This window comes from Ranitomeya variabilis, chromosome 2 (assembly GCF_051348905.1).
Source record: "Ranitomeya variabilis isolate aRanVar5 chromosome 2, aRanVar5.hap1, whole genome shotgun sequence".
Classification (NCBI taxonomy): Eukaryota; Metazoa; Chordata; class Amphibia; order Anura; family Dendrobatidae; genus Ranitomeya; species Ranitomeya variabilis.
In genome coordinates, this window is record NC_135233.1 from 1,066,366,029 (window position 1) to 1,066,380,226 (window position 14,198).

At 40.7% G+C, this 14,198-nt stretch overlaps 1 protein-coding gene across 2 annotated transcripts in view; it reads left to right on the forward strand.

The window, feature by feature from the left end:
• Positions 1–892: 892 nt before the first annotated feature.
• SPATS1 (spermatogenesis associated serine rich 1) overlaps positions 893–14,198 on the forward strand; it is a 34,471-nt gene continuing 21,165 nt past the window's right edge. For both annotated transcript variants that reach the window (XM_077293073.1, XM_077293072.1), the window contains exons 1-4: positions 893–1,005; positions 9,220–9,355; positions 9,680–9,804; positions 10,950–11,114. In XM_077293073.1, the coding sequence (XP_077149188.1) occupies positions 972–1,005; positions 9,220–9,355; positions 9,680–9,804; positions 10,950–11,114 (460 nt within the window). In that variant the 5' untranslated portion in view covers positions 893–971. The remainder of the gene's footprint in view (positions 1,006–9,219; positions 9,356–9,679; positions 9,805–10,949; positions 11,115–14,198) is intronic.

Sequence of the window (14,198 nt, forward strand, 5' to 3'; positions counted from 1 at the left end):
TCCCTTCTTGGAGCTGAGCCACACTTTGATCAAGGAGAGTTACAGCTGACTGTGTCTGGTGTATTTCTTTAGTGCACATGATCAATATCCATTAGGCCAGGAGTAGGCAACTAGAGAATTGAACATTTATATTAATTGTTCAACCCTAATAATACCACCTTCTACTTTTAGCGAACCATCTTTTTACTGTTCATATTACTCAAGATGTTAGGGCTAGTTTAACTTTCTCCCTGTTTTGCTGCCTTCGCCTGATTTATTGCATACTCTTTTTCTATTTGTAATTTCACTTTTTCATTTTTTTTTCAATTTCATTTTAGTGCATCCATTTTGAGTACTGTATGCTTTCTTTTAGCTATTTATTTCTACCTCGTTACTTTTATTTATCCATATCGGTTTGTGTCCATTTTATTTTCTTGCATCTCTGGTAATAAAAAAAAATGCTTATATATATACATATATATATATATATATATATATATATATATATATATATATATATATATATATATACCGGTGTGTATATATATATATATATATATATATATATATATACCATTTTGCATGCTGTATTCTTATTTGTGAGGACTTTAACAATATCGGAAGAACAAATTTAGCTTCTCTGATGTTAAATGTTTTGTTGGTTCTCAATAAAACATTGTATTTAAAGACAAATACAAATATATATTATTATATGGTCACTAATATATAAATATGTATGTGGTCTTTTGTTCCAGTGGCAGTCTGATACAGCTCCTCTATGACAGTAGGAGGCATTCTATAGTCAAAGCTGCTGGTGTTTATTCTTCTGTCTCCTTGGAAATGTCATTGTTCTAAGGGAAGCAATTGTTGTCCGGACTCAATAGAAAGTCTGTTTACCTAAACATGCCAAGAATGTGGCCAGGACCACGGGGAGGACGAAACCTGACTCTCCTGTGTGCACAGCTACTGTATATACCTCCTATGGAGAGATCATGCTGGACCTACAGGAGCCTCTTCCTCACAAAGGTAATGAAGATATTTCTGGGAGATGTTATCGAATTGCATTTTAATTTATTTTAGACCACAATTCTAGAACTGTGTCTGGTATAAAACTTGGAAGGATAAAGTTTAGTTTATTGTTTTTTTTAACTCTAGTAAAATAGTGAGAATATGTGTTGTGGTAAAAATAAGAGTTTCTTCTGCCCTGCTGTCGAAGTTCCACTGAAAGAACCCTGGACACACAGGAAGAAAGAATTGCAGTTCAAAGCAATCAAGCTTCTTCCTCAGGATATAACATTACTGAGGAAGAAGTTCAAGAACTTTGAAATGTGTAGATATTAAAACCGCAATTCTTTAATCCTGTGTCCTTTCTGTGGAACTTCAGCAGCAGTGCAGAAAAACCACATATCATATTTTTGGGACTATAAGACGCACCAGACTATAAGACACAGCGCAAATTTTCAGAAGGATAATAGAGAAAAAAATTAATGCATCAAATGGGGATCCGTGTTACAGTCCAAATTCAGCTTACCGGGAGGGAGGATCGGCAGCGCTGGAGGAGCCGGGTCACAGGAGGTGTTCTGTGGTCCAGCGATGATCCGACTTCCATCCCAAGCTTGCCCGGTGGTGTGGGGGTTCTGACAACATTTTGTGAAAGCCCACAGTCTCCGCACATCCATTGCTGCAATGCGGTGGCCCACGGGAAAATGGCTGCCAGAGGCAGCGCATGCGCAGATTGAGATCTCAGCACCTCGTCTCCCAAGATCTTGGGACGAGATCTTGTTGCTGAGATTTCAATATGCACATGCACAGCATCCGGTGGCCATTTTCCTGGAGGCCTCCACATTGCAGCAATGGAAGTGCAGGAGCTCCAGGCTTTCATAGCATGTCAGGTGGAGCCCCCATCTGACTCCATCTGGTCTGTTTTTCGTGCATAAAACGCAGTCTGCCACAGTTTTGTGCACCTCTGAAAGGAAGGACACCACTGAACAGAGACCAGAGTCCAGAGTAACTCTGCTGCCTCATTACAGTGAATGGATCCCTTGGGGTTTCATTTGAATCATGCCACTTGGAGATGTAGGTGGAAACCCTGATGTAAGTGCTCAGGGTAGAGGGCTGGAAAAATATGATCCCAAATGTTATTAAAAATGTGTCCAATAAAAGTTTAAACTAAATCCACAAAAAAGCCCTCACTCAGGTCCATTATCTGTTCACAGAAATATAAGGGGCTTCCACATTACTGGTAGCACAAGGCTCTGGAAAAGCAAAAAGACCCTCGCCCCCAAAAGGAATTCAGCAAATTCTGTGCTCTCAAATCCAAATGCACCCTTCTCTTAGAAGAAGACGGACCCCCATCTTATAAAAAATCTTTATTTCTCCTATTTTCAGCCCAATTGGGGTGCGTCTTTTATGGTCCGGTGCATCTTATAGTCCGAAAAATACAGTATATAAACAATCTGACAATGCTTAAAGTGCAAAAAAGAGCCTAGTGCATTGTGCAAAATGTGAGCAGCATATGTAGGGAAAGTCAGCAGGAAGTGATGCAGTAATCTGCAGACACTAACATTAGTGGCTAGAGTAGACATTTTACATAGAGGGTGCATTTTTTCATTATTTTAGGGCATTTTGGACCTATTCGGTCAAATTGAAACATATCAATTATATACATGCATTTGCACTTTATGTAACTTCTGATAGTTTATTTGCATCATACCTTGGATATAATATTTCTTATTGGCACTGACCATGTGTGCCTTTGCCATTGTGTTCTTCTTTTGTGTGGTTCCAGCAGCTTGATTCTGCATTTATTTTATTTTTACTATTTAAAAAAAAAAAAAAAACATTCAATAAAACGTATCATGTTTTAATATACATTTGCATTCATCGTCTTCTTCCACTTTATTCTAGTGGGAGTGTGTAGTAAAGTAAATTCTTTCCTCACTGCCTAATGGTATAAATATCTGTGAGGCACACGTGGTGTTAATATGATCACTGCACCCCTAGATAGATTTACTGATATATGGTGGGTTTCTGCTATTTTAGCACCTCAAGGGCTCAGCCAATGTGACATGGCACCCTCAAACCATTCCAGCAAAATCTAAACTCCAATGTGAGCTTTGCATTGTGCTTCAAACATAGTTTTCCCCCACATATGGGGTATTGGCAAACTCAGGAGAAATTGCACAACAAATTTTGAGGTTCATTTTCTCCCGTTACCCTTCTGAAAATAAAAATTTGGGCCTAAAGTAAAATGTTTGTGAAAAAAAAAAAGTTAAATGTTCACTTTTTTCCTTCCACGTTGCATTAATTCCTATTAAGCACCTGAAGGGTTAATAAACTTCTTGAGTGTGGTTTTGAGGACTTTCACAGGTGCAGCTTTTAGAATGGAGTCACTTTTGGATATTTTCTGTAACAAGCCCCCCAAAGTCACTTTAAATGTGATGTGGTCCCTAAACAAGTTTTTTTTATAAATTTTGTTGGAAAAGTTAGAAATTGCTGATCAACTTTTAACCCATCTAACTTCCTAACAAAGATAATTGTTTCAAAAATTGTACAGATGTAAAGTAGACATGTGGGAAATATTATTTAATAACTATTTTGCTTGACATATTTCTCTAGTTTAAGGGCATAAGAATTACATTTTGAAAATTGCCAAATTTTCAACATTTTTGATGAACTTCTGATATTTTCATAAATAATTGCAAGACATTTTGAACAAATTGTACCACTATCATGAAGTACAGCTTGTTATGTGAAAATATTCTCAGAATCAGTGGGATCTGTTAAACCATTCCAGAGTTATTACCACATAAAGTGACACTGTTCAGATTTAAAAAATGAGGCCCGATCATTAACCTACAAAGTGGCTCGGTCCATTAGGGGTTAACACATTGTTCTGAAATATCTAAATAGATAGACAGATGATAATACTGTTTTTTGCTAATCTTCTATTGTAGACACCATTTTATCCAGCCGAAAAAAGTAATATAATTGTCACAATTTTGCAGTGACAGAGAGGAGCCAGAAGTCCACAGAATCTGAGTTCACGAACTCCTGCACTGAATAGAAGCACCTCTCCCTCATATTAAATGGTGCAGGTTTCTTTCAGCAGTGCAGAGGTTAAACTATTCAGCTTGGATGATCTCAGCTGTTCAGTATTGGCCACTCCCCTCTCCTATATATTCTCACCTCTGGCAATCTATATTGCCAGGGTTAAGTCTTGTACTGTCTGATGAGGAGTGGAGGATTCAGTGTTCAGTAGAGGTGTTTTGGAGAGTTGTTCTTTGACTGTTGCTTGGTGTTTTATCTGTGTGCATAGTCCCCTTCCTCTCCTATTTAGTTTACCTTCCTTATATCTTGTTTGTTCCCCTTTGTTGTCTGTGAGTGCATATTTTGTATGATTGGTATATTCATTTATTACTGTACGTCCTTCCCTGTGTGTCTAATTTGTATATTTACATACACTATTCCTTCCCACTTCCCTGGGGGGGAAGAGAGGACACATAAGGACTGATTCCGGAGAACAGCACATTATGTGGCCCCAGCATCTTCACCATCAGAAGTAACTTAGAGAACAGGAATAACTATGGCACCCCTAGTGTTAGGGATATAGTAGGAGCTCCTGGCCACGCATAATCAGACAACAGAATTGTGACAATAATATAGAGGGTCAAATCACAAGAAAGGAATGTAACTTCTCTCTAATAATAACTACAAGGTAGGTTCAATTCTTACAGTTGGTTATTTTTCATCTAATGATTCTGGTTTGCAGACACTTCCTTTTCAAAAATAATGAACTATGTGATTAATGAACTTTTCATACTTAAGAGGTCACTGGATCCACATGAAATACTTCTTCTAGTTTGGGTCCGACCATCATTTGGCTTTTTCTTAGCATAACTTGCCTTGCCTGACAGTATTTTTTGCAAATCTGCAATTTTGTAGGACTCTAAGTAGCTGACTTGGAAGACTATAATGTATGCAGACTTCAGCATCTTAAAGTTTACAAAGAATATGATCAGAGTGAAATTTAATAATAAAAAAAATTGGCTCTCCAAAATAAAGAACTTTTGCCTTTAGCATAATCATGTTAATATTTTCTATTTTTCTCCTGGCACCATGAGGCAATATACAATATGTACACAGTCCCTTCATATGACTTTTTCCATAATGACTAAAAATATCTATTTTTTTATCCCTGTTATGCCCTCCATAGTATGTGCTGCTGTGCTGTCCCTGCTGCACTAGCATGAATGGTAAACTATCCATGATCTATGTCATTAAACTATTTCGATTGCACATTATAAAGCCACAATCTAACACTCCTCCATCATTCTCCCAGAAATGAAATTCCAGGGTGCCACCAGATTTTCATGGCAGCTGAGGTCCCCCAGGTCTCTTATCATTGTGCTAGAAATGACTGAATCAATTTGATGTGAATCCAATCTGTGCCAAATTTTATGAAATTCGCAAGTCCTGGCGAATTTAAACAATTTTCTATTTCCCTTGATCAAATAGTAAAAAAAAATGCCCCCCACCATTTCATAAATTGTAGAAGACCACATAAGTCCTAGGATGCTCTCAGGCATAAACGTGCATGCTTCCCCAGAATGCCTTGCAGCTATTGCATCACATGATATGGTGCAACCAATCACAAGGTACTATCATAGCCTGTATAATAGCAGAATGCAGCAGCCATTTAAGGGTGGTTGTCACAATTCATTTTTGGATTCATCATGACAGCTCTAGTTCTGCTTTATTTAAATGTTTCTTTTTTCTTCTGGGCCAGGAAGGGTTAATGTCAGTTTTCCTGCTGGCAGCTGCTTTGTTGCTGGTCAGCTGATGTGGGTGGTGACCACTCCCACCATCCTTTAAACAGTCACATGATGCATCAGTTGACTGTTCGTAATAGAGTTTTTCTATGAAGACTAGCCCAGGAGTTTGGAGCTCTCTGGTGCCATCGGAGTGTCTGTTGCTTCTGTGGAGTTTGGGTTCCTGGTTCTGTATCCTCTGCTGTTTGAAGCTTGGCAGTGGAAGCAGTAGCTTAGTATCGTTTTCCCTTTCATTGTCTGTCTCGTGCTTGTTACTACCCCTGTGTTTATACCATCTGTAGTGGTGAGACTAGCGTCCATGCTGGCGCATGATGGTGGAGGGGGAAGGACCCCCATAGGGTGTTAGTGGAGCTTAGGGATAGGCACAGGTTGTGGCTAGAAGGCGCCTCATCTCTCGCTCCCTACTGTTAGGGCCTTCTTCTACGTTTTCCCATCCCATTGCTTTAGCTGTGCAGTCTGCCGGACTTACTTATCCTGAGCGTGAAAGTGATTCAAGATAGTGAGAGGACATCAGAGCTCACAACTAAGCAATATAGACAGGAAGAGAACATTGGAAAAATACTTCACACATTGTTTTGTACCAACGTAGCAGATAGAACAAATCGCTGATAGATACAAATATTCAATTGAAGGGATGGAGAGAGATTGGAGAGGTGCCAGACTGAGTGACAGCAGTGACAGACTGAGTGTGATTGAACGGGTGAAATGGTGTAGATGAAATCTAACCTCCTGTATTTAACTTCCAGTAACATTTTTTTTATCCGTTCTTAACGCACCAAAAAGTAGCAGCAAGGCAGTACAATATTTTTTACAGAAAGAAATCTGAAAAAAAATATGAAATCCATGCCAGTCAGACAGTGTGCTTGTTTGTCACAAGTGACTGAATTATGTTTTTAATTTCTTGTGCAATATCTTTTGTTAAGGGGGAATATCAGTGGTTAACACTATTGCTTTGCCGCGCTGGGGTCTTGGGAGCAAATCCCACAAGGGACATCATCTGTTTGTGAGTTTCCTCCGGATACTTCAGTTTAATTTTTGAATAGTTTTTATATTTAATAAAATAAGAAAAGTACGTCACTATGTTAACAAATAAGCTGTTGGTTACTACTGTTTTGCCATCTGTTTCTATGGTGATGTCACTTTGACAGTATTAAGGCTGTGTTAGTTTTAAAGGGGTTGGAAACAGTCCTAAAACACATCATAGTGTTGCACACACCTTCCTGTCACATCGATTAGCCGTGAATCAAATATTTGGGGACAATTTATCGAACTTGGTGAATTCATATTTTAAAATATTTCATCATCTCTATTTCACATTTCTTTTACACTAAAATACAGCAGTGTATTATTGCAGCAATTAGGTGACTCCATGGTCAACAGTACGTAAGGATACCCCTTTATAACAGCAGTAAACACAGCAAATACATATGTGTAAAAATATTTTTTTTAAAAATCCTCCCTTATTCTCCCCATTTCCTTTGTTTCTATTTTGTTTGATATTTTAGTTAAAGTTGGGAAATGGAAAAAGGAATCTTTTCTGTGCGTCTTAGAGGCTCAGTCATGTCCTCCATGATGCACACCGCTGTTCTGTACCTGACTCTGGTGATTAACCCCTGTGTTGTCTGCAAGATTGACAATTTCCGTATTATGCTGTAGAATTACAGATCATGATTACCATTTCTTGTTTGCTTTAATTGTATATTTCTAGCATAAAAAAAAAAAAATTCTGTGCATAAATGGGTTGCCCTCAACTAGGACAACCCCATTAGGGTATGTGCACATGTTGCAGATTTGACTGTGGATGCGCAGCGGATTTGGCCCTGCGGATCCGCAGTAGTTTTCCATGCGTTGTACAGTACCATGTAAACTTATGGAAAACAAAATCTGCAGTGCACATGCTGTGGAAAATTCCACGCAGAAACGCTGCAGATTATTTTCTGCAGCATGTCAGTTCTTTGTGCGGATTCCGCAGCGCTTTACACCTAATCCATTATTCTGCAGGTGTGAAAACGCGTTGTCAGCACTCACTTTCCAAGGGCTCACGTGAGGTTGTTATGACACGTGAGTCCTGCACCCACTCAGCTACGGCTTCACTATCCATCATCAAGAGGAAGTCAGGGCTGCGACTGCTCTCTGATTTCCTCTTGATGTTCGATTTGTCTGGAGGCGGGGACAGTGTCGCCAGCACTGATTGGGCGCACGGCTCATGTGACATAACCTCACGGGAATACCAACACCGCTGGAATGGAGCCAGTAGCGGAGGTGAGTATAGGTGTTTTTATTTTAACGGGACATCAGCAATGAGAAGGGGTTGTCCAAGTAGTGGACAACCCCTTTAGGTCAAACCTTTAGCCTCTCTGCATTCCAACAGCACTGTGCATGCGAATTCTCTGAGCAATGGCTAAGGCTACTTTCACACTTGTGTCGTTTGGCCTCTGTCGCAATGCGTCATTTTGGGAAAAAAACGCATCCTGCAAATATGCCCGCAGGATGCGTTTTTTTCCCATAGACTTGTATTGCCGACGGATCGCAACATATGGCCATACGTCGCGTCTGTCGTGCACTGGATGCGTCATGTTTTGGCGGACCGTTGTCATGAAAAAACGTTCAAGGGAACGTTTTTTCGTACGTCGAGTCCTGCATTTCCTACCGCGCATGCGCTGCCGGAGCTCCGCCCCCTCCTCCCCGTGACTTTAGAATGGGCAGCAGATGCGTTGAAAAACTGCATCCGCTGCCCACGTTGTGCCGAATTTTCACAACGTCCGTCGGTACGTTGTGCCGACGCTTAGCGATGGCCCCGTACCAATGGAAGTGTGAAAGAGGCCTTAGAAGGCTCTCCAGTTTACTAATATAGACTGGTAGTCACCACCAACCATATTATGCCTGGGTCATCTCTAGTAGAGAATTAAAGGGGTTGTCTAGTTAAAACTTATTGATTGTTAAGGGTCAGATTACTGGGACCACACCAATTGGCAGAATGGCTGGTACTATAATTATTACTACTATTGTTGCTTCTACTGTTGCTAATGCAACCACTATAACTATACTGAGTGGCAGCAACTACCTCTACCACAACTAGTACTACTATAACAATTACTGCTTTTATTTCTACTGCTGCTGCTACTACCATTAGCACTTTTACTATCACTACTAATGTACGGTAACTACTGTTATAGCTACCACTACCACTACCACTGCCAGTACCTCTACTACCTCTAGTATGACTAAAAGCTCTATTACTGCTACGAACACTGCGACTGCCATTACTACTACCTCTACTAATACTATCACCACCACTACTAGCACTTTTACTAAGACCACTCCACTATTATTACCTCCACTATTGCAAATATACCTTTACCTACCTACCACCACTATGATCACTATCACTAAATTCTTATGTTTGCAGATGTTGTAGAAAACTGTAACAATTTACTGCATCATGGCTGCTGGAACAGTCGCTATGAATGTCCTTTCAATCCGGAAGTACAAGAAAAAACAAGTTTTCTTCCAAATATTCCCTACAAATTACCCACCTATCCAAAGTAAGTGTTGATTTTGTAAAACTTCTTTTTTTTGAAAATTTTTTTAAACTTTTTGAATGGTGAAAAATTGTCAGTACTTTCAATCATTTCACTTTTTGCCTTGAATTGGACCATATCAATTCCCCCAACATATTTTTCGTAGGTTATCAGGACGTTGGGGTCTGATGGAAGTGATCATGATTGTAGAATCAAACTATACAATGCGTGACATATAATTTCCCTTTAATACTAAAAACACCAAACACTAGATGTTTAATATAATAGTCCTGTATATGAAGACTATAGAGAATATGACATATCGTATTTTCCTATCGTCCTACACAGCTGTGATCTAGATTGGAAACCTTGTATAAGATGGCTGCCTTCACCTCGATATTCGGAAGCTCCACTGCCTCATATAAAGGATGCAAAATTCCCAGAGAGCATAAGGCTTCAGAGATCATACCCAAGTGAGCACAACATGTTGGATCAGGGATCTTCTTCATTTCTCAAGTCCTCTGTAACTAACCACTGCGCGTGACAGTGAAAAGATCTACTGCTTTATTGAGTATGCAAGGTTGGGTAATATGGGAAAAGTAATTAGAAAGGTATTCCTGCTTTAGATTTATGATTTGAGTGTAATTTTCAAGAATTCTGCTTGTGTTTAGGCCAAGAAATGGTATCCTCTTCTATAGCCAGCACAGGAGCCGGCAGCTGACTTTAGGTTCCCCGTACTGGCACATGATGTCACTGCCATGCACCACCCATGATGGGTATGCCAATGTTGGCTGACTTCTTCCGTTTGGCTGGCACCTTGCATTTCAGTGCAGAAAGCTGGCGAACCTCTGCACCACAATACACCTCGGCTGAATGTGCGTCTTTGGATGTTGGATGGTCCCTGCTCCCACACGGGACCGGTCGCGATCGATCTCACCCTATGCAACCGCTATCATTTTTTCAAAATCTGCTGTCATATGTGTGTACATGAGAACTAACATTATTTCTTCCTGTTATATGACTTGTGTCTGGCATTTTCACCAGTTTTCCCCTGTGCATGCTTGATTTCTAATTTTCAGTTCTCTTTGAGCTCGTGGGCAGAGACTCGCTGTTATGCTGTCTCCCATACACGGCACACACAGGCATGAGGGATCCCTTTTTCCTTTCTCTTTTTAGCATATGCCCGAAAGCAGCAGCAGTATGGATGAAATTTTACCACAGTACTGAGCTGAGTGGCTGTGAATTCAGTTCGTAATAACCTAAATCATAAACTAACTTCATCATGATCAGCCTGTTTTGTCTGCCTCTGCTTGTTTTCTCACTCTGCTCCTCTCTTCTCCTTCCTCGCTCATCTCTATAGAGTATAAAAGGCTGAGGAACCTGGAATCTCAGTGTGCTGGAAGTCAGCCTTTCTTTGTTTATGATGGATTTGAACAGGTTTTTTCCAGAGTGGACGAAGTGGCTCATAAGTGGAGAAGGAAGCAGATTAGATATATTACAAAGTTTATAATATTTGCTTTTACTATTGATTTGTGCTAGGTTTGTTGAAACAATGACTATTTAAGCCCAGAACAAAAACAAAATACAATTTATGAAATGTCATTGACATTTGTTTCAGGAAGCAGCCTGGAAGCTGGAAGTGAATGGAGTTTTTATCCTAACTTTGGATGTCCCACTACTTACCATGTTGGAAAGAGATGCATCATAGGTGGTGTTCACAAGAGCAGCCAGGTGGGCTCCCATGACCACACGCTACCAATGAGCAACGGAAGAAGGAAGAAAGGTTAGTTTATTTATGTAAATAGTGAAACATAAGGAACTTTTAAGAGGGCTGAATAATGAGACAACCCCCCACGGAGATTATTATGATCATTTTATTATAAAATCTATCTATCTATCTATCTATCTATCTATCTATCTATCTATCTATCATCTATCTATCATCTTTCTATCCTACGCTATCTATCTATCTATCTATCTATCTATCTATCTATCTATCTATCTATCTATCATCTATCTATCTATCTATCATTCTCCAATTGCCTTTTTTTAATGTAATTTCCAAGAACCACATTTACTGAGGGTGTCATTTTATGTATTAAAATCTTATTCCTGAGACGTAGTTCCAGTAATCATCCTAAAGAGGGAGCCTGTGCCTAAGAGTTTGTGAATTATGGCCATACTCTTAAAAGGCTAGCTCACAGAAAAAAAAACATCAGATAACCTTTCTTCAAGCCTCCTTGCGCTTTTCATCCAGTAATGAATATTTCAGGCTTCTTTTCATAACTGAAAAATTGAATGAGCCAGCAAAAAAAAAAGAAAGAGAAAAAACGGCAACAGACAAAACATTTCCCTTGTAGATTGTGAGCCTTCGCGGGCAGGGTCCTCACTCCTCCTGTACCAGTTATGACTTGTATTGTTTAAGATTATTGTACTTGTTTTTATTATGTATACCCCTCCTCACATGTAAAGCGCCATGGAATAAATGGCGCTATAACAATAAATAATAATAATAATAATAATTTCCAACATCAAAATATTGCAAAGAATACTATTGCTCTATGGGGAAGACGTGAACAAGTCAGCGAATTCAGTGATACATTATATGATGAAATTATCTTAGACTGACCTTGTAGCTTCTGGGCCTAAATACAAAATGGGGTCCCCTCCTGTCAGGTACCATTTATATCACTGGGGCCTTATATTCCACAGCAGGTCCTATCTTCTCCCCATATGATTGGACCTTGAGCCTCGCGTAATACTAATAAAGAGGGGCATAACATAATGAGAGGAGGCCAACATGTGGCTGAATGACTACAAATGGGATTTTGCATGTCAGAGTGAGATCCCTTACTGACTATGAGCCAGAACGTGTGCTCTACCACCACTTTCATCATTGTCTATGGGCTGATCAGACAGCGCAGCGCTGGACTTTACTATCGTCTTGATTTCCATAGACCATGAATAGAGAGGAGGAGCACATGTGTGACAATAGATAAGTTAGCATTAAAACTCTAGGGCCTGGTTTGGGATCAATCTGGTTTTAAAATAGAGATTTTGTGGATAGTTACTAAGCTTTTATGATAGGCTTGTTATTTTAATTGTCGGCATGGGAAGCCTACTTCTTGGCCAGGTGCAAATGATCACCTAATCGAATAATAATAAAAGGCTATGGCCCTGTTAAATCCAGACTGACATGTTCACCACCAGTATTGCTGAACAGTATGCTGGAGCAAGATGCGCCACATTCATTCCCACAAGTGCATTATTTTTTACAAAGGATAGTAAATAGTGTTGAGCGATACCGTCCGATACTTGAAAGTATCGGTATCGGAAAGTATCGGCCGATACCGGCAAAGTATCGGATCTAATCCGATACCGATACCCGATACCAATACAAGTCAATGGGACTCAAGTATCGGACGGTATCCCTGATGGTTCCCAGGGTCTGAAGGAGAGGAAACTCTCCTTCAGGCCCTGGGAACCATATTAATGTGTAAAATAAAGAATTAAAATAAAAAATATTGCTATACTCACCTCTCCGAGGGAACCGGCAGCGTTGTTTGCTTAAAATGCGCGCTTTTCCTTCCTTCCGTGACGTCACGGCTTCTGATTGGTCGCGTGCCGCCCATGTGGCCGCGACGCGACCAATCACAGCAAGCCGTGACGTAATTTTCAGGTCCTTCTAGAAGTCTGCCTAGTCGGCCGATACCCGATACTTTTGGTCGGCCGATACCCGATACTTGCGGTATCGGAATGCTCAACACTAATAGTAAATAAAAAGGTATTTTTACTATGCAGACTAAGCCCAATATAAAGTTCCTTTGTTGTACTTTAGTAACTTTTTCATCTCTTTCTGCCCCTCTGTGCATGCAGCTTCACAGAGCTGAATGCATGGTCCTATTCTTATCTGCTAAAACTACATTTACTATTAACACCCTACTTCTGCTCAGTGGTGCACACTCTTTTCCCTTCCCTCTTCTGTGTGCTCCTAACAACGTATCTCTAACACTGTGAGTTATCAAGCTAACATAAAAATAGAATTCTGCTTCTGTGCTCCTTATACTCCTGTAGAGAACCCTGTCTCCACAATGGTATATCTGTGTCACCCCAGGAGTCCAGTTGCCACAGTGGCATTGCCTTCCTCACAGGGGGTGATGTCATGCCTGGAAGCAAGGAGGGATCCTCTTTCCAGGCACTTCAGCATACAACACCTTTCCAGACACCCAACCAGAAGGGGAGCTCTAACACCTGTTTTAGGGGAGCTTTCCTATAAATTCTGGCATGGAGGCTGGGTTAGGCAGTCAGACCCAGTGTAAGTCTGGGGAGCAAACAGTGAAGGATGAAGAGGCAAGTGAGGAGAGCCTGGGGGATTGGAGCTGCGACTGAGCTCACCCCAGGACTGAGCGCCAAAGACCGGACACCATGGTTGTGTGGGAACTGCAGGCCCAGAAACTAAATCCAGCGGGCTGGAGATTGCAAGTCTCCTGGCCCCAGCTGACACCCTGAGACACAGCAGCATATGAGAGCCCGGAGTCATCTCGAGGGAGTGACACCTAAAACAGGCTTGAGCTGCCTGCCATGCGGGGAAATGTTCCATTTCATGGACAGATTGTAACAGGAACTTGTGGGGAGTTAAGGGACCAAGGACCTAGGGAGGAGTGCAGAGGGAAGGCCTCTAAATCCATGTGGCTAGGTGGATCCTGAATTGCTTTCAGGCTGCCTGGATCTCCTTTACCACCTGTTACCTGTGCTCTGGACTGCACCTTCAACCAGGAATTAAAGGTAAAGGAATCTGCAGCCCTTGGGTCCTCTAGTCATTGCCTGTTACCACAGTCCTGCTCCCAACGTCCACAATCCCCTTACA